We start from the raw sequence: 21,642 nt of genomic DNA, 5'->3' as shown, positions 1-21,642 counted from the left end.
CGGCCCACGGCTGAAAAAGGTTGATGACCCCTGCCTTAAACTTTTAAATGTGCTCTAGGGTCAGAAAGCTTGGGGTCTGTGCTTAAGCACAGTGAATCATATCCAGTAATAGTCATACTTAGAGTTAACCCTCCAAAGCCAGGTTAAAGTGGTTGGGGGCCCTGATGCAGTTCCTAAAATAGGACCCACGCCTTCATCCTGTTAGAGAAATCAATTTGGGTAGTAGTCTGTGTTTCCATATTGTTTAGGTGCCATAAACTTCAGTATATCCACTTCTGCAATACTTCCTCTGGCATGCCTCACTACGCAGGAGTACAGCATGGGAGAGACAGTAAAAAAAATACTGGGGGAATAGGCAAGCTATCCTTTCATGGCAATTGCCTACCTACTGAAAATGGCTGAAAAAGAAAAGACTAGAATGCATGAGGCAGGGACAGAATAATATTCTTCTCTCTGCTTGACCCTACTGATTGCCTTGGTGACCTGTACCAGGCCTTTGACCATCCTCTTCCATGTATGTTTTTTCCCTTGTCAACACAAGCGAGGTGAGGTGGGGCGGTGTTATTATTGAAGGGCTACAGTTCTCCGCAGAGCCAGACCAAAATTTCACCTCGGTTGTAGATAAACATAGCATCTCATACACTCAACTTCTAAAACTATAGTAATATGTGGTAATGGCAGCATAATCATTCAGGAAACAATTCTTGCATTGTTTTCATGCAAGCTTCTCTTTATAATAAGGATTGTTGTGTCTATCACAACAGGCATGTTACTTTCACATAACACACTGTGACTTGTGAGGGGAGTACTCTGTACAACTATTAATAGGACAAAGGACTAGGAGAAATCTCTTCTCCCAGTACAACATCTGAATGGCATTCTCTGGAGCAGACTGTAAAACAGGCAAAACAACTGAAAGAAGCTAGTTGTGACAGACATCTTCGCTTAGGATGGGTGCTGGATAACATAGCCACTATTGGTGTGCTATTGGTTATATCAGTATTAGTTATACTGTACAGTGGTACCTCGGGTTACAGATGCTTCAGGTTACAGACTCCGCTAACCCAGAAATAGTACCTTGGGTTAAGAACTTTGCTTCAGGATGAGAACAGGAATCACGTGGCGGCGGCGCGGCGGCAGCAGGAGGCCCCATTAGCTAAAGTGGTGCTTCAGGTTAAGAACAGTTTCAGGTTAAGGATGGACCTCCGGAATGAATTAAGTTCTTAACCCAAGGTACTACTGTATTGGTTATATAGCCAACCTAGCAGTTCGAAAGCATGTCAAAGTGCAAGTAGATAAATAGGTACTGCTCCAGCAAGAAGGTAATGGTGTTTCCGTGCGCTGCTCTGGTTTAGTCATGCTGGCCACATGACCCTGAAGCTGTACACCAGCTCCCTTGGCCAGTAAAGCAAGATGAGCACCGCAACCCCAGAGTCGTCTGTGACTGGACCTAATGGTCAGGGGCCCCTTTACCTTTTATTGGTTACATCCTCCCTTTATTTCTCCAGCAAAGGTTTTAGGATTAACTGTTTGTGGTAATGTGGTTATTTACCAGCAGCAAGATGTTACAAATCAGTAAAGAGTAATCTCTGACCACTCAACCATTACTCAGAAGAACTAGGTAAGGACTAGGCACTTTTAAAACAAAACAGGAATTTAATTTGTTTACACTGAAGAAGTTGTTGCTTAGTGATTACTTTTGCAAGGCAAAAGAGAACTTTATTAACTGTCTTATTGCTTTCAAACTGTTACTGGACAGAAATATTCTTTTTAGGATGTATATTCTTTTACCCTAGCCATAAAATACTTCCAAACCCTCTAACTTTCCCTCAGATAGATAGATAAACCCTTGTCCAGCCACAGATTAGACCTAACCCTAACTGAAAGCCATTTAGCAATCTGTACCCTCTAACACAGGGGTAGGCAACCTAAGGCCGGATGCGGCCCAATCACCTTCTCAATCCTGCCCACAGACGGTCCAGGAATCAGCATGCTTTTACATGAGTAGAATGTGTCCTTTTATTTGAAATGCACCTCTGTGTTATTTGTGGGCCATAGGAATTCGTTCATATTTTTTTCCAAAATATAGTCCGGGCCACAACATGGTCAGAGGGATGGTGGAAACCCTGCTGAAAAAGGTTGCTGACCCCTGTTTTAACAGGTAGCTCCTCTTTGAGCCTATTCATATAGCCAGAGAACCCTTCTTTCCAGACAGACAGACCGAAAGTCCCTAATTCTAAAATCCAGATCCCTGCCTACCCCACAGACAACCCCTGCCAGTGCTCTCTCAGACATCCCTATCTCTTGACTGTCAACCTCTAACTTAAATTCCATTCTCTCTTTGTCTCTCCTAATTCAGTGATCCACTTGCCAGCTCCCACTGGTTGTTGGGTCACAAAGAGGCAGACCCAAAGCTTATCTGTCACACTAGGCTATTGTACCTCAAAGTACAAGGCTCTCCATGTAAGTCTGGACTGCTGCAGACCCAAAATATATTTAATTACACACCACATTTTCCAAGAGAGAAGTTATAGGGACACAATGTGTAATACAGTGTGGAGGTATTTTATAGGGCACAGTGTGTATGGAAGGACATCACTGGAGGCTTACTGGAAATTTGTAATGATTGCATTTATTTTCCAAACATACAGGGGGAACAAAGGCAGAAACACAACTTACACACTAAAACAAACAGGCAAAGTCCAACCTGCCACATCAGATATCTAGGAAGAAAGGCAACCAGCATTCTAAGATAGATTTACAGAGCCCCAACTCAGATTTGTGTGACCCTGTCTTTCTCTTTTTTTCTCAAACTGTTTTGCATTGAGGTCTTGTTAGGACTATCAATATCCCAAAATGCCATAAGTACAGTGGAACCTCGGGTTAAGTACTTAATTCGTTCCGGAGGTCCGTACTTAACCTCAAACTGTTCTTAACCTGAAGCACCACTTTACCTAATGGGGCCTCCTGCTGCTGCTGTGCTGCCGGAGCACGATTTCTGTTCTCATCCTGAAACAAAGTTCTTAACCTGAAGCACTATTTCTGGGTTAGCGGAGTCTGTAACCTGAAGTGTATGTAACCTGAAGCATATGTAACCCGAGGTACCACTGTACGTATATGAGAAGGAGAGAACCAAGTTATCAGTGTCAAAAGGAGTGGGGGATGCCAAGTATTCCAGGAGTCACTGAAATTATGTTTCCTTCCAGTATTGAAAATAAAATGTGGGGGTTTCCATAGTAACTTGGTGCTCATGAATAGGCATTAAATGAATCAGGAACTTGAGCCCACATTGCATGTGTTTGAATTAGAAACCTAAATAGAAATTCGTAGGTTGAGGTAAACACCGATGACCTATAGGCTGGAGGAACATTAGAGCATTTTCAGTAGGCCGGTCCTCTGAACCATCGTTATGAGGATTAGGCATGACCAACTTCCATTCTTCAGCAATATAGCTCTGGAAGTGTGTTTTGCCATATGGACTAAGCTGTTTTGCACTGACAGACATTATAACACTCTGCACAACCCAACAACTTCACTGAATCAAGTATATTTATTGTTTTCTTAGAATTGTGGGAAAGAGACCCATTGGTAGGTCACATTCTGACACAGGAACAACACTCCTACAAACCAAAATGCTTAACCAATACTTGATAATTCCTTAAGCCTGTTTATTTATTACAGTAATTTATGCTATACCTTCCAGGACACCAAGGCAGTTTACATGTAACATAAATGAGTACATATTGAAATAAACATGCACACAGGCAGTAGCATATGGGAAATCATAAGAATCTTCCCACTGGATCTGCCTAGCATGCAAAGTCTCCAATCTGTTCCCCAGGAAGTTGCATGTACTGCCTGCTGCTGAGTCTCAGGGTAGAGATGTGAAAGTTTCTCATAATTATCTGCTGAATACAGCGTATTTTGGTTCCAGTCTGTTTGGGATGTGCGGATAAAATAACTAACAAATATTTCGCTTAGTGGGCAAGATGATTCCCTTTTTAATGCCTGTCATCTGATAGTCTTTAGGTTCCTCTTTTTGTTAGTCAGACTGTCCCTGCTTATTGCCTAATGGGTATCAAGGGCAAAACAAGAGGGGAATCAGAATAGATTCTAAATCCTATTAAATAAACTAGGATATATGTCTTAATTTTACCATATTGCTGAAATATGAAGGGGGTCACAGCGTAATTGTGAACAAAAGGATGGGGTCAATGAAACAGGAATGTGTGCAGGAAGACCTATAGTTCAAAAAGATGCTGTAAAGAAAATGTTTTGGACTTGTCATTTGACTTTCTGCAGTGCTCAGCAAAACACAGGAAATGCAGTGTCTGGATTGTGCGCATGCTTCTGTAGAAGCACAGAATAAGCACACAATGTGGTAAAGGGTTAGTCAGCTCAGCTTCCTGATAATCTAAGCTTCCACTTAAAACATACAGACACACAATCAAGTTTCTAGCCTTTACACTGTGAAGATAATATGCTTGAAAACGTGGGTAATGCCTCCTGAGATTTCAAAAGCTGTCCAGGTAGTCAGGGACAGGACAGCACTGAACTACACATTGTTTTCTCCTCCCAGTAGCTTGTAAAATTGGAATGAATGATGCACAACAGTAACACTGCAAAATAAAGATATAGGCTGCATAATTAAAGTTTTTCCTTATTTCCTTTGGTACAATATAATTACTTTGCTAAACATATTTCCTTAAGGAAATCAGAAAAAAACCAAGACACGCATAGTTCAGTATAAAGTATTTCAGCAACCAATGGAGACATAAGAAAAAATATTTCAAACAAAAGATCTTACTAAATTGTGTGTCTACCAATAGTCAATAATGACTTATACAAATATTTCTAGGTATTCAATAGTTATTCCTATTAAGTATGCACTCCTTTTGATTAATATGATTTTTATGTGAATAAACATTTAAGTAACTTGTTATAACACTATACATTCTTTAAATCAGAATATTAGATTTACAAATTATGATTGTTTTAGTTACTGGTGATCGATCTTGACAGCTTGCGCTCATCATTGTCCCTTTTTCTTCATTTAATTCATTTACTTCATGTTTGTTGTTGTTGTTGTTTAGTTGTTCAGTCGTGTCCGACTCTTCGTGACCCCATGGACCAGAGCACGCCAGGCACTCCTGTCTTCCACTGCCACCCGCAGTTTGGTCAGGTTCATGTTCGTACTTCATGTTTACTTTACTTCAAACTTTATGTTCCGGTATTATACAATGCAGACTCCTTTGAGTCTATTAATATAGCTTACTGCTAGATCATATTAAGATAGCTCTTCTCACTTTCTTCTTTTAGTATCCTTTTTTCTGATCAGCTAAGAAAAAGATAAAGTTAAATATGAAAAGTTGACTAACCAGAAGTGATGTTTTGTAGTTTGTTAACTCTTGTTAAAGATGGTCAACTGCAATGAATTGATGTATTGTATTAGTTATTGTTGATTTATTGTTATTGTCGAATCTTAAATAAAATTTATTTCCTTAAAAGAAAAGAAAAGAAAGTGACTAGCTTCACTTGTCTGGAACAATAACAGAAGAGACCATCTACATCTGGGGAAACTCTGAAGCTATTCCATTGAGTTGCAGAGGAAGAAAAGGTCAGATTTCTCAGCTCTGACAAAAATGGAAGAGAAACTGGACTCGAGAGGAAAGGGTAAAATTAGAGAAGATGTTTAGTTCAAGACTTTGTGTGGATGCCCTGTACAAAGTGAGTGAAGGAAGTGTGGCTCTTCCACAGCCAGTGCCAAGAGTAACAGTAGCCCTAGGAAGCAAGCTGCTACCAATGTCTATCTTCACACTACCTCTTTTCAGAGACGCTGAGTATGTCAAATATGCCATAAAATTCCTTCCAGAGTTAGGAGTATGCATTGTGTCATGATGATGGACTTCCTGGGATTTCGCTTGACCCCCAAAGGGATGGAGATTGATCTTCCTAAGGTCAGCAGTGTGGCGTCTTGGCAGGCACCAAAGACTAAGAAGGATTTGCAGAGGTTCTTGGAGTTTGCAAACTACTACTGGAAGTTCCTGCCTGCCTACTCGACAGTAACAGCTCCCCTCCCTGACTGCTTCATGGAGGCAGGACCTACTGGAGATCAAGTTGCTATGCTCACTAGGCCTGACACTCTGTTTAGTCTGTGCAGATGTTTTTGCTAATAAAGAATTACGTAACTATAACTGGCATAATGTGATTTACTGCTAGAATGCTCCTGACACATTTGCTTATAATATTTTTACCTGGTGTTTGTGTGTCTTTATCAGGAGGGGGAAAAGTGGGACCCGCAACAAAAGGTTGCAGTGTGGAGTATTTGAACCCCTAGCTCTCCTCCAAGGCATAAATGGAATGTTAAAAGAAAACCTCTTTATGACAGCAACTGTCCTGCTTTGGTGTAGGAACTTTAAATATTGGTGGATATACGAGTTACCAAATTATACTATTTGCTAGCTGTAAATTGTAGCACGATGTTGACTTTCCCCATACTTATATACACTTCCATATTTTCTATATAGGTAAATACTCCCAACATTATTTTGTTGACTGTACGTGATGCCAGACCCCAAACTTAGTGAAAGCAGCCTGTTAAACTCTGCTCGCAGTTTCATAGGACTTAATGGGGGAAACTGATAATTTTTCAAATAGTATTAAACGATGAATGCAGCGATATGGACCATGAACAGAACCAAGAGGGCTTCCGCATGTCAGGCTACGGAAATGTGCACAGATGTGAGTGGAGTGGCGTGGAGCAAGTCCCTAAAAAACCCCAGTAAGGACAAGATCCACGGTGACGCCTTACTACTACTACTGAGCCTGCGTCACCGCACCCTTTCTGTCGGAAACAGGCCATAGCAAAGCGACCGCTCTGCAATTGCCCAGCCCTCACAATAAAGCCCCAAGGTAGCTTCCAGTCACGTGACAGGCGCCCAAAGTGGGCGGGCAGCTTCTCTTCTCAATGGCCCTCCCATGGCTGAGTGAAATCCCGAGCTCCCAATCACCCTGCGACGTGAGAAGTGAAGGGCAGAGCCTGGCCAGAAGGAAGACGCTGGATTCAGGAGGTGTGCGTGATTGACAGCGCTCCGGCTCAATACCGGCGTGGAGGTTCCCTTCGGCTCTCCCACCCCTCTTCCAACCATGGGCGGGGGTGGAACAATGAGAGGAAAAGGAGGTGGAGGCAGGAAAATGGCAGCGGCGACCGTGGCGGTGGCGGCGTTAACGGCGCCAGGAGGAGGCGGCGGCTGCAGTCCGAGGCAAGGCGCTGCTCCGCTCGCCGCCTGGCTCAGCTCGTTGCTGCTGGCGGCGGCTCTCGGCTTGTGTGAGTGGGTTTCCCGTGTCGGGGTCGGCGGGCATAAAAGGAAAGGAGGGGAGCCAAGGAGGGAGAAGGCAGGGCGGGAGAAAAGCCTTTCCTCTTCGCTGAGCCCCGCCGTCTCCGCCAGAACTCGGGCGGCGGGGGAAGCGGAGCGCGCGCGGGAGGCGAGTCGTCTGGGGCGTGTGAACGCGACGCTGCGGCGGAGCGGAGCGCTGTTTTCTCGGTGCTGTTGGGTGTTGGCGGGGGATTCCAGGTCTCCCGGAGCCCCCCTCGCAGCCCCTCCCTGGTCTCTCTCCGGTAAAAGGAAGAATGGGTGGGGGTGAGGTAACGTACGTGTCATGATGGTGGCGGGTGTACGTGTGAATCGCTTTGCAGAAGAGCCCAGGGCGGAACAGAGACCAAGGAAGAGCAGGTGACCTCTCTCTCTCCCTCTGCTACTCCGCCCTTTGGGTCTTTAGGTTGAGCTGTGCACAGATAATAATAAGGGGTAAGTGCTGAGCCAGGCAAGAGGGGAAATTGCTGCGTCCATGAATCAATCTCTTTCCTTTCTGCTGGTACCGGATAAAGCGCCCAAGACCTCGTATGTCTAGGATTGGTGTTGCCATTGTTTGGCTTTGAGTTTCCTGCCTTCATTTGTAGCGCTGCTTTCTTAAAGCAGTGTACAGTTCTTACTAGTCGTAAAGCAATGGATGCGATGAGGTAGTCTGGTCACGGGAACAGTCCCGCAAACAGGTATGGCGATATACTGCTTCACTGCACATGCTCAAGAGTTAGCCTGGGTCAGTTCAAGTCAAATGTGTGTTAACGCAGTCAGTAATGAAAATCTATCCTAGGAGTTGTTGCACACAGTTTTTACACGTGCCTTTCAGAGAAATTGGCTTTACACAACCTGGTCAAACTGACTTAGATCTGCCTGAGGGTGATCAGCTTACAGATTCCTTCTGAGGCACCAACATAATTATTAAACACAGTTTCCCATACTTCCGTTTCCTTTTCTTGGGTAAATTGACTCATCTCACAAATGTACAATGTTGCCTTGGCCATTTCTCTGTTACGCTCTTTGAATATAAAATGTACTAGTATGCAAAATGGCTACTGGCTAGCTATATTAAGTAATGTCCTGTTATTCTGCAGCAATGAAATCAATCCATCTGTAAGCTGGGCAGGGTTTTTCCCCCTATGAACTAGCAGTGCTTTATTTTGTGAAAGGATAATGGTTTGGACCTATGGAATATTATCTGTTTGAAACTCCCTTTTGTTCCTTATTGCTGAGCTATGTTAGAATGATATTTTTTGTTTTAATCCCCAAGTAGCTGTTCTCTGGACATTTCAGTTGCTTCCAGAAGTAACATATTAAATAGAATCAACATAAGCACTTTTTCATGTGCTGCTTAATACATGAGGTAATGAATAACCTGGCTTAAATTAGTGTTAGGAACTCCGATATATAAGCTAGGTGCCAAATGGCTCCTTAAACCAAAGTTAGTCACCAAAATGGAATGTTTAGTTGCCATTTTGGGGCAAGACAGCTCTGAAGTCTTATTTATCAGACGATGCACTGATTGTGATTCTCAGTTAAGCATCTGGCTAGTTCAGATAACAACCTTGAGCTTTGATAACTCAAGAAAGAAACGTCATTTGATCCAGGGACAGTCCACACATATATTGGTCTTTTTGAATCTCTCTCTTAATGGTGATTGCCCCTGCTCAGACTGCACAGAAGAAGCATTTTGGTTCCAGAAATTCATTCTCATTGTGCTGATAAAACATAACTGGTAGAATTCTACAGGTTGGAGTATTAGCAAGGCCTTTTTTCAGTCAGACTGGTGGAACTCTGTTCCGGCACCTCTTAGGAGGGTGCCATTGCCATTATAAGAGAAAAAAGGAGGCATTCATGGTGAGTTCCAGCATCCCTTTTCCTAGAAAAATACCACTGGGTATTAGTTTGTGAAAACAGTCCAGATCCAATGATCCCCAGGCATGCACCTGCAGATGGTAGAAGTGTCAAGTGCCATCCTAGAAGCCAGGCATATTCACTTGGTTGCAAGTGGTTGAAAGCAAGGTGCAAAATGTGCCTGGCTAATTTCAAACACTGGTTTATAAGTGTATTGGATATTAATCCAGCTGGTCACGCAAAAACAGTCCCACAAGCAGGTCTTGTGAATATGCCTGTACAGTGGTACCTTGGTTCTCAAACGTAATCTGTTCCCGGAGTCCGTTTGACTCCCAAAATGGTTCGAAAACCAAGGCGCGACTTCCAATTGGCTGCAGGAGTTTCCTGCAGTGAAGTGGAAGCTGCGTCAGACATTCGGCTTCCAAAAAACGTTCGCAAACTGGAATACTTACTTCTGGGTTTGCAGTGTTCGGGAGCCTATTTGTTCGGGAGCCAAGCTCATTGAGAACCAAGGTACCACTGTACTAGCAAAAATATAGTGGTACCTCCAGTTGCGGACAGGACCTGTGCTGGATCTCTGGTCAGATTCCGAGGTTTCCGCAACCAGAGGGACCACTTCTGCGCATGCATGCATGGTGGTAGACTGCTTCTGCACATGTGCACAACACGGTAGACTGCTGCTGCACATGCACGCATGACAAAACCCAGAAAAATACTTCTGGGTTTGCCACGTTCGCATCCTGAAGGATACGCAATTGGAGGTGTGCGTATCCAGAGGTACCACTGTAGTGCTGTTTTATAATAATGAAAGAGTTACTTCAAATGGAAACAAAATATTCTTTCCTGTTGCAAACCTCATAGTTCCTACTAATCAAGACACGTATTGTAAGACTTTTTAATTTGATGTAGCATTTATTTGATTAGAATTTAAAACTTTTTGCACAACTGGCTCATAGGAGGAAAAAAACTGGCATTGGTAGCACTAATGGGATTTATTGGAAGTGGTAAAAAATGAAAACAATTTTGGTTGTGGTTTACTGAAACATTATACCTAAAGAGGATAGTGAATTATTCCCTTTTTGAACCCAAGTTTTTTTGTGTGCCCAAATATATTTGACTTGCCTCTTCCAGCAAGTCCATTGAGATCACTTTCAGGATCAGCAAGCTTTAGTAACAGAAATAGGTCAGATTTTGTTTTTCCTTTCTACTTGGCAGTCTTCAAAAAATTCTATTTTTGTGTTGCATCGATGCCATGGATTGAAAATGGCACCACAGAAAATTAGTGATATTACTAAAGTAAATTGTGCATGTCGAATTTGGAACTTGTGGAGTCTGGAGTCTTTATTCTGAGGACCCACTACGTGCCTCCTAGATTTAACCAGTGTGCAGAAATGAACTAAAAGTGCTCCTTCAGGCCACAGTTTAGAAGCCATTATCTGTATGCTTCAGGATGGAAGGTTTTTCCCCTCCTCAGATTTAGTCATATACTTCCTTCCCACACTTTACAATTATTGAGCAAATCAAAACAAAGGCACTTGTATTTCTTTTCTTCCATTAAATGGAGCGCCTTAAGATACACCAGAGTGAGAATAATAGGACTCTCAACTGTTATTAACAGTAGTCCATTATGGCATGGTTGCAGAGCTCCAGTCAGATAAATGGCCATTTCAGAGTCTAATCCTATTTCTAACCTAGCTTCAGTTTGAAAAAACAATATTATAGACTGCTACTTTCACTCTTTGTTCAATAAATTCTAGGATAACTGACAGGGTTCCTGAATCTGTATTTGGTTTTTTTGCACCACGTCAAACTTTTCAGCTAAACATTCTGACTTCTCAAAAATATAAGCAATAGAGGTAGCTCAAACACATGCTGAGACAGGAAAGGAAAAGTATTCACAAAGCAACAATTAAGGTGTTTGTGCTTACATGCTTGTTCTGTATATGTATCTTTGCTGGTGTAAGCATATAGCTGGACTGGGGACGCAACTTACCGTATTTTACCGTCTATAAGATGCCCCCATGTATAAGACGACCCCTATTTTTTGAGCCCAAAATTAAGAAATAAATATTTTAAACATTCCGTGTATAAGACGACCCCCAATTTTAAACTTTAAAAAATTGGGAAAAAACATAGTCTTACACATGGAAAAATATGGTATTTTTTTTTAGTCTTGCGTGGATTCATTTTCAAATCTTAACATTTCAGTTGATTGATACAAAATATAGTTTCATTTCTGATTGGATAGTTGTTGATGCTTATACAGTGGTACCTCGGGTTAAGTACTTAATTCATTCCGGAGATCCGTTCTTAACCTAAAACTGTTCTTAACCTGAAGCACCACTTTAGCTAATGGGGCCTCCTGCTGCTGCCGCGCCGCCGGAGCACGATTTCTGTTCTCATCCTGAAGCAAAGTTCTGAACCTGAGGTACTATTTCTGGGTTAGCAGAGTCTGTAACCTGAAGCTTATGTAACCTGAAGCGTATGTAACCCGAGGTAGCACTGTAGTTTGTGGCTGTGGTTGTAGCATTGTTGTGAAACTTCGTAGTATTGTTCTCCTCAAGGATAACTTAGAAGCTTTCCCTAGACCAAGTCAGTTTTTATAACTGGACTTAAGTATACATTCTTTCCTCCTTGCCCCACCTTAACTGTTAGGGGAAACTGCTACTGACTGGTGACTCTTTACCTATATGCGTGGAAGCCAGCAAATACTTGTTGCAAATTACAGTGATCTTTGGTTATGTGGAGCTGTTGAAAATAATCCCCATGACCTTCTTGTCGTGTTTTGTAATTTTCCATGCAAGATGGGGCTATTTCAGTATTGAAACATCTTCCAAAATTTTGCAATACCAGCTCAACAGAGCCGTACGTAATGTTTAGCAAAGGTAGTGTAAAGAGCTCTCTGATGACACATTTCCAACATCCATCTTCTAGCTTTTTTTAGTGCATTTCTTATTGAGTACACTGTTGGGAGGAAATAGGCCAGGAATGGGGAATTTGTGACCCTCCAGATGTTGTTGGTCTCCCAACAGCTTCAGTCAGCATACCCAATGGTCAGGAATGATGTGAGTTGTAGTCCAACAACATCTTGAGACCTACTATACAGGGCTCCTTGTATACTGCTGTCTGTGTGCTTTTGGGTTCATATTAGCAACCATACAACTCAGAAGGCATGATTTGTTGTCTAAACCAATGAGATAAGTTTTTATTGAGAGCCTTCTGTTGGTACTTGAAATAGCACAACTAGCTAGTAGTCTTATAGATATTAGTTCAGCTGAAGTAAGACTTTTTCTTTAATATTTTTACACATGCACAGTATATGCTGTGTAATTGAGAAAACATCTTAGTGTGGACTCTTGATGTCTATATGTGTACTTTGTTTATCTAGCTCGGTGTCCCTATAATTGGTGCTTATGGACTTTGCACAGGCTTTTTTCTGGAAGCCATATGAACTCTGAAACAGGCATTGAATTGCAATTTATTGTTGTTTACTCCTTTTAGCAGTTTCGTAACAGAAAGTATTGGCTTGGGTGTCCCTGAATAAGTGGTGGCAACAGTAATTCTATATCCCTTTTGTACCCATTATCTGTAGTTCTTGGTTGTGTTATGAGAAATAATTTCACAAGGGAATGTTCTTAAGAGAATCTCTAATCTGCAACCTGAGTGGCTTGCCAATTATCTCTTGATCAAAATCTAAAGCAGCTTTAGACTAATCACAAATTGTTCTAATGTTGTAAGTATCTTGACTTTTCCTACCCTGCTGCATGACAGTTAACCAACATATCAACAAAGCCGAAATAAAGACAGGGAGATCTTCCATGATGTGTACTTAATTATTTGCTAATACAGAGAGAGAAGAACAGAATAAATGCTGAACTGTGGTCGGTATCCCTGCACTTGATGGACTTTTGGGAGTGGGGTAGCTGGTGAAGGAAAATTAATACCCAATACCCCCACATGCCCTCCCTGCAGCTTGGCCATTGTGGCTGCAGTCCAATGTCATACTTATTTTCCTGTTCCGCAAGTGTATTTGCTCCCGAAGGCTTTTGGAAGGTTGGTAGCATGAAGAAAATGTCTTCAGTATATCCAGTATATCTGAAGGAGTGTCTCCACCCCAATCGTTCTACCCGAACACTGAGGTCCAGCACCGAGGGCCTTCTGGCGGTTCCCTCACTGCGAGAAGCCAAGTTACAGGGAACCAGGCAGAGGGCCTTCTCGGTAGTGGCGCCCTTCCTGTGGAATGCCCTCCCACCAGATGTCAAAGAGAACAACAACTACCAGACTTTTAGAAGACATCTGAAGGCAGCCCTGTTTAGGGAAGCTTTTAATGTTTGATGTATTGCAGTGTTTTAATTTTTTAATTTTTTTTGGAAGCCGCCTAGAGTGGCTGGGGAAGCCCAGCCAGTTGGGCGGGGTATAAATAATAAATTATTATTATTATTATTATTATTATTATTATTATTATTATTATTATTGCTTAATGTCCCATCTGCATTTCCATTTAATAAGCCCATGAGATTTCTGTCAGAAAGTTTGAAGGATTGCAGTGTTAAAAACCCCTCTTCTGCAAGCTTGTTTGCTCACAAAGGCCTTTGGAAAGTTCGGAGGAGGTTGCGGTCTGTGCATCTCCTCCAGTCCCACCCAGATACGTTCTGCAAGTTTGTTTGCCTACTGCGGACAGGAAGTTGTGGTCATAGGTCTCTATCTTTGCTTTCTGCTTATCGGGTTTTACAAAATGTTTTTGTTACGTTTTGCTGAGGGTTGTAATACTTCACATGCTCAGGGCATTTTTTTGTATTTCACAAAACTGTATGCCATAAATAAATTTGTTGGAAGGTAGCATGAGTCTTATTTTGTAAATTCAGGTGTTCCTTTCTAGGAGAAGAGGCCCCTGTTTTGGAAATTGTGAGCATCAAGCTCACAACCACTTTAACCCAGCCTTGATTATTGCATAAACTTAATGTATTACAAAGAATGATGCATCCAATTAAGTGGACTCTAGCCCACGAAAGCTTATGCCAGAATACAATTTCTAGCCTTTAAGATGGCAGTGCTGTTTTGTTTGCTGTTCTGCTAAAATTGTACTGTGACCTACTTTACAGGGTTGATGTGAGGATAAAAGAATATAAAACACTTTGGCAAATTTAAAATGCTATTACAGAAAGCTGCAGGGGATGGTTCAGATGAGAGTGCAGTGTGCAGAGCCTACATGTAATATGGGAGCATGGGTTACAACCTGCCTGCATACTCCATCCCAGGCAAGCCTGTTCTAGCAGGCAGCCACGCTGGATTTGCTGAGGAACTACATATAAAGTCCAAAGTTTTTAGGTCTGTATATTCCGGTTGTTTCCCAGATTCTTTATTGTTTTATTTTAGGTTTTTTCATGATTTCAAATCTTCCCCTCCTCCCATTCAAAATCAGGGACAGCAGGCTGGATATAGGTATGTGTATTCCAAGACGTCCAAGGTGGCATTCATAAGTCCCCGATGTGAGGTAGGTTAGGCTGAGAGATGGTAACTGGCCCAAGGTCACATGGTGAACTTCACGGCTGAATGGTGATTTTTAACCCTGTTCCCCTAGGTCCTAATCCACTTAATTTCCCTGCATTTTATTCCACTTTCTTGAAAAAAGATGTAGAAATGAAAAAGCAGAGGTAGAGATGTGAAGGCCAAGAAAGAAAAGAACTGGAAAATTTAGGGGGGGACATGCTTTTTCCCTGTTTCCCCCTGTTGGATTGTATTGTATTGTTTGTTTGTTTATAAAACACTTTCTTTTAGAATGATGAACAAATGTTTGAGACAAGCTGTTCATATAATTAATCCCCCCAAATAATTTCTGAAGCTGCATAGCAGAAAGACTTTTATGCAAGACTAGGTACAGTTTCAGATCGTTACAGTTCCTGTATATGGAGGCAAGTCCTGAGTTGTACCTTGAGAGTACAATACTCAAGTGAAAGAGCAAGATGCATTTCTGCCTCTTGGAGGGCACTGCTGTTGCCTCAAGAGAAGGAAGGAGGATTGAATGCCTTCTTTGCTTGTGGCCTTTAATTTGTTGGCATGGTTGGTGGATCTGTTTCTGACCTCTTGACCAGTCCTCAAAGGACTGGGAGTGGGAGAAAGTACAGAGCAGTGTAATTTTGTTACCTCCAATTCAGACTGCTGCAAATCTGTTGGAACCAAGATTCAAAGGTGGAAATGTAAGCACAGCTTCTGCATTTAACAGGATAACATAACAAGCAGTATGCTTAGGGCTTGTTTGCTTGTTGGAAAGGTGCTTTTAAATGTTGCAACATACAGAACATATTCAGGGGTTTGGCCACGGAATGCAGTCTGGGATTCTGCCAAGCGTACGCTACCGCAAGATTGTGTCAAGGCCTTTGCACAGCACAGCCTCTGACACCAACTGCTTCTTAGCCATGTCAGATACTTTCATCTCAAGTAGGATGGTTGTGTGTGCTGGGGGGGGGGTGGGGGGACCTGGTCTCTGTTTGGAAATACAGTGGTATCTCAGTTGTCGAACGTTTCCAAAGCCAAATGTTTCAAAAACCTGGAAGTGAATACTTCCGCTTTCGAACGTGTCTCGGAAGTGAAATGGCTCCCAAGGCATGTTTCTCCACTTTCTGAATGGAATTTGCCAACCACCCATTGCGCCTTAATTGTTGAACATTTCGGAAGTTTAAAGGTCTTCTGGAATGGATTATGTTTGACAACCGAGATACCACTGTACACCAAATCAAGAAATAAACTGAGACGTGGAAGAGTAGAAGTTTGTTTCAGTTTGGATAAACCTTCAGTTTTTAGAAGTCTGGAAATGTTTCATCTCTGAGCTGCAGGGGGCAGAGGAATAATATTTCTCCATAAGGCCTGGAAATATATGGGGTTCATGTTTAAGAGTCCAGTGTGGCACCTTTAAGACTAACAAATTCAGGCTGCAGTCATTTACATGCTTATCGCTTCTTATTACTTCTATGTTATGTACACTAATCATGGCATGGATGCACAATAGAAATTGTGACAGCAAGGGCCCCTTCTGAACCAAGGTAAGACACTTAGGGGCTATGTATTAGTAAGACTACAGTGTTTAAGTGTCCACTGTTTCTTTGCAAAGGGAGAGAACCAGGACAGGTGGAAGCCACACAAACTTTTCTTCCATCAGTCTCCTCCTCTGGCAGCAGAGATTCCTTTGGTACCAAAGTGAGAAGTTTCCAGTTGGGACTAAATAAATAAATAAATAAATAATAAAAAGCAAAGCTTAGGTGTCAACAGTATGTTTGCAAGGGAGTAGGATAGGGAGAATACTAGGACAACTTGGCCATGACCTGTGGCCTCTTAGCACTACCAGGCCAAGTGGGCACCAGCTGCCATTGGCTCTTCTAAACAGATTTATTTATTTATTTATTTATTTATTTATTTATTTATTTATTTATTTTTGCAATTTATTATTTTAATAGCAACTTGAGAATTTGTCCGGTTAATATCATTTGAATTGCTGTTCTGGCTTAATGGAAATTCTAAACATAGATTCTAAAAAGTAAATAATTTTCTTCAGTGTCCCCATAGTAAAAAGAAACAACAACTTTTAAATTGATATGCTAGTAGCTTATGTGCATATGATCATTTTATTACAGTTTTAGGTGTCTTGTATGAAAGTATGTATTGTATTACCAAAAGTTCACATTTAATATATATGAAGTCTTACATGTTGTAAACTTGACTTCCGTCAGCCTAGTAGATTTTAGATCTTGCTATACTGCTTCTCAATATCCACACATGCCGCTGCAAGGAGAAATTTTTAAAAGTACTCTATGAGGAATTGGCGGAGTAGACACATCCATTATTGCAACCAAAGGAAGCTGAGGAAAAGATTCTAACTCGATTTTATTTATTAAACAAAGTTCCTTAAAAATTGATATCTCAAAGGATCAAACAGCTTTGCAAAACCACCACATATGTATGAAGGAGCCAGTCTCCCCATATCTCCTTCAACAGGGAGGAGGTACACCTGGTATCATATAGGATATTTGCAAAGGAGAAAGATACCACCTAGGTAGGAGCTTCAATTATATTTCTCTCAATTGAGCTAAGACTGGTCTCAGAGGTTTCCCCTGCCCCCCAAACTGGTTTCCTTTTTCATTAGGCATTTCTATTTGAAGATCTGCTTCGGATGGGATTTTTGTAGCCATAAGATGGCCAAATTTCATCTCAATTAACATTTTACATATACAGTGGTGCCCCGCAAGACGAATGCCTCACAAGACGGAAAACCCGCAAGACGAAAGGGTTTTCCGTCTGCAGAGAAGAAGACGGAGAAAGGGTTTTCCGTCTGCAGAGAAGAAGACGGAGAAAGGGTTTTCCGTCTGCAGAGGCGCTTCACAAGACGAATTTCCCTATGGGCTTGCTTCGCAAGACGAAAAATGACGAAAATTTTCGGGTTTTTTTTTTGCTCCAAAACCCCTTATTTTGAATCGCTAAGCTGCTAAAAGCATTTTAGCAGCAAAACCGCTAATCCCCCCCCCTTTAAAAAGCCGTTTTTAGCCCTTTTTTAGCCAATAGCGCTAATAGCGCTACTCTGTCAATGGGCTTGGAACGGATTCTTTTCGTCTTGCGAGGCACCACTGTAGATACAACACTTTTTGATGCAGCGAAAAGATTGACCACAAGTTGTTCTAAAGCAGACAACTTTCAGGCTACTCTGTTTCAACTACTCTGTTTCAACAGAGCTACTCTGTTTCAACAAGGAAAAAAATTGATTAAAATTAAACCATGACCATGTTACACTAGGGACTTTAGACAGAATATATTCTTTACATAAAAGGACAACTGTTACTATAAACACCTGAACCTATACAAACTGGCTTGTTCCCAGCCTTTGCAGTCTAGCATACCTCCTGCCTTGCAGAACATCTGGTGGTACCTGAGTGGGATCAGCGGAGAAATTAGGGGAGCAGTTTTTCTGCACACCATTTACTAATCAAGTATGTATTTTCTACTCTGTGGGTTAATTTTGGAGTGATAGTGAGAAGGGGGCCATGCCCTGAACTCCTGATCCCCCATATCCATGGCTTCCAGGGTCTAGTATTAAAAATTAAAGCTGGATGCTTATTTAATCCAAATGTTGGATAATCTATGGAGAGACTCAGCACTATGCATCAGATGTAACTATGGAAAGCCCACAAGCTTTCTCCTGTTTGACTTCATTAGCATCCCTTTAAGTAGAAGTAAATTCTGTGTTACGTAATCAAATACAGAATAATTTCATGTAATCGAATACAGAAGAATTGTTCTTTGATTAAAAAAGTTGTAGATGTTTTCAGGAAGTCTGGTCATGACTCATTTCTATCCATAAACCAGCTCTTATACAAAGTTCATATGCTGGAAATCTATTCATTTGGAAACCATTAACTAATCATATAAGATAATTCATTTCAATGTGAACTGCTTTTCCTAGTTGTTACACAGAATTTATAACATTTCCTGGCTCCTTTGGAGAATGCAGGTTAATCTAATAAAATAAAATTTCTATTGTGATTTTTTCCTACAGAAACAAACTTCAAACTATTATCTTATTTTGAGGGACAGGGATTAAACACACATATTTCCTCTGTCTTCATTTAGGAGCAGGCTTAAGACCTTCTCAATATGGTCACAATCACATTTAGAATCCAGATTAACAGGACTGATTGTCGCCCATAATTCACCAATGGAAGAACATTACTGTAAGCCACCTTACTTTGCAAATTCTTGATAGTTCCAGGAACACATAAGGAAACACTGCAACTATTTTTCTTGACAATGTCGGCTGCAGTCTGACAGCTTAGCAGTTTCTGTTTTAGACAAAATGAGGAACGACAGGAGGGTTTTAAAGTCTTTAACGAAGAAACGTGAATGCTATGAAAAGAAGACATTAGTTTGACTTCTTTCCACTTTAGTATGCTATGGTGAGGATAACTGGCATGTGTAATAATGAAATATCAATTATTCAGTTGGGAGCTGTGTTGCCGACTGGTTGTCACCTTTTCGTAATCACCACAGTATTAAGTCTGTCTCAGGATTTGATGCATTTTCTTTACTAGATTACACTGCTGAGAGCTGTCTGCTTGCAAATACGTGCTTTTGGAGAAGCTGTCTTGTGTTGCAATCTTCCTTGGCCGATGTCCAACTTGGACAGGCTTCTTCTGGAAGATTGTCTTGAGCATCCCTCCAGCTCATTCTTTGTGGCCAAATCAGCTCTCTTTAAGTGAATGTTTTTAAAGAGCCTTTTAATTCTTCAGATTAACTTGTTCCTTAGCTACTCAGAGTAAATTGCATTTCCAAATGCAATTTAGTCTGAGATCCTACAACTTCTCGGAGCCTTCAGAGCTCTAGTCTGCATAGTAGTGATGGATGATAAATTAAGCACAGCTGCATTTTCATCATCTTTGTGCTAGTTGGTGGACCACAATCCCAAGGTGTCCTGTTTTAGAAAGCTGCTGTGATGGCAAACCATGTGGGTAGGCTAATACGGTACAGTATCTCTTTTCACCCATAGCCTTTTAGTCTGGATCTCTTGGCAATTAAATAGCAGTTATGAATTCTCCTTGTATAATAATCTTGGGTAACAAAACTTGGAGAAGGACAAATGTGATACAGTGGAACTTCAGTTTTCAAACGTAACCTGTTCCGGAAGGCTGTTCGAGTCCCGAAATGTTCGAAAATCTAGGATCAATGGGCGGTTGGCAAAATCCATTGAAAAAATTGAGAAACGCGCCTCAAAAGCTGTTTGGTTTCCAAGGCGTGTTCGAAAACAGGAGCAATTACTTCTGGGTTTTTGGAATTCGGGTTCCGAATTGTTCGGTTTCCGAGATGCTGGAAAACCGAGGTTCCACTGTAACAGAATACAAGTAGTACTGGTTGTGCTCAACCAGTAAACTCAGTGGGGACATGTAGATGCATGAGTCTGTTTCTCAGCTTACTTGTGGCTATTTTGAGAAGGATATGCACAGAAAAAGACTGTTGGATTCCCAGGGCCTATTCAAAGGCATACCTAGGGTCCCTTGTGCTCTTTGCAAGGAGCTATGTTGGCGTGTGTGTGCGCGCGCACACACACACACACAGAAATAAAATCCGAAAAGCAGGTGAACTTGTCTGGACAGGAGGGCTAGGCAGGGTGCCTGCACTGCTCTTTGCCTTGGAGCTGCTCTGAGGACCACTTTCCATCCCCTCCAGCAGCAGCAGCAGTGGCTTTTCCTGCTGGAGATACCAGAGGATTCCTTTTGTGGACAGAGCAAGTCCTGGAGTGCTGAGCCATGCATGTGCATGATTGGTGCTCCAGGTGTTGTGGAAGGACTCCAATGCCTGATAGGTTTTGCCAACACCAAGTTATGCTTCTGGGCCTATAGGGGTGGAAAGACATCAGCAGCTGTCTTTGCATTAATTCATGGATGCAGGGACTCTGTACTATACCCTCAGAATCCTTCTTCAAAACAGGTTGCTTTGTGACCTCTATCATGTCCCCTCTTAGTGTTGCTTTTCTACCTTAAAAGCCCCAAATGTTTTAACCTTTCCTTGTAGGGGAATTATTTCAGCCACGTAGTCAGTTTTGGTGCTCTTTTCTAAAACTTTCCACACTCTTTTCAGTTGTGGTGAGCAGAACATGCTGAGCTCAGTACGCCTCATGCTTCCGGCTTCGCGCAGCTCTCCGCGGGGGAAGCTCAGGCCCCCACCTGGGGGGTAAATATATATATTTTCTTTATTCCCCCCCCCAAAAAAAACCTAGGTGCGTCCTATGGGCCGGTGCGTCCTATGAGGTGAAAAATATGGTAAGTGCAGGCGCCCCATAGGTTTCTGAATGGCATTGTTATTTGGGCAATTTTATTTTCAGACCATTTCTTAATGGTCGTTAAAATGGAATTTTTCAGAGTTGCAAAATGGGCTGACCGTTTCATCACGCTATCCACCATGAACCTAAGGTCCTTCCTAGCCAATTCAGACCCCATTAGTGTACATGTGACTTTTTTTTTGGAGGGGAGGATGAATTGCCCCTATATGCATCACTTTACATTTGCTTACAGCGAATCACATTTGGCATTTTAGTGCCCATTCACCAAGCTTTGAGTGACCCTTTTAGACCTCAGAATCCCTTTTTGTTTTAACCACTTTGAACATTGGCAACTTTTGCCACTTCACTGCCTACCCCAAAATTCAGGTCATTCACAAATAAGTGTAAAACAGCTGTCCCAATACTGATCCTTGGAGAGATCCCACTTCATTCGTTCCTGAATTGTGATCATTTATTCTGATTCTCTGATTCTTGTTCTTTAACCTCCTTCTGATCCCTAAGAGAACTTTTCTGTTTATCTTACGATTGCTAAACTCACTCAGGAGTCCTTCAAAATCTGACACAACATGTACTACATCGCTCCTGTCCATATGCTTGCCATATGCTTGA

General features: G+C 41.8%; 1 protein-coding gene across 2 annotated transcripts in view; it reads left to right on the top strand.

Annotated features, from left to right (window-relative positions):
- Positions 1–7,130: 7,130 nt before the first annotated feature.
- LOC310676501 (myelin protein zero-like protein 1) overlaps positions 7,131–21,642 on the top strand; it is a 28,412-nt gene continuing 13,900 nt past the window's right edge. For both annotated transcript variants that reach the window (XM_083438482.1, XM_083438483.1), the window contains exon 1: positions 7,131–7,327. In XM_083438482.1, the coding sequence (XP_083294608.1) occupies positions 7,147–7,327 (181 nt within the window). In that variant the 5' untranslated portion in view covers positions 7,131–7,146. The remainder of the gene's footprint in view (positions 7,328–21,642) is intronic.

The sequence above is a fragment of the Podarcis tiliguerta genome, assembly GCF_965153285.1.
Source record: "Podarcis tiliguerta genome assembly, chromosome: 4".
NCBI classification, from domain to species: domain Eukaryota; kingdom Metazoa; phylum Chordata; class Lepidosauria; order Squamata; family Lacertidae; genus Podarcis; species Podarcis tiliguerta.
This window is presented reverse-complemented; position numbering and strand designations above follow the sequence as displayed.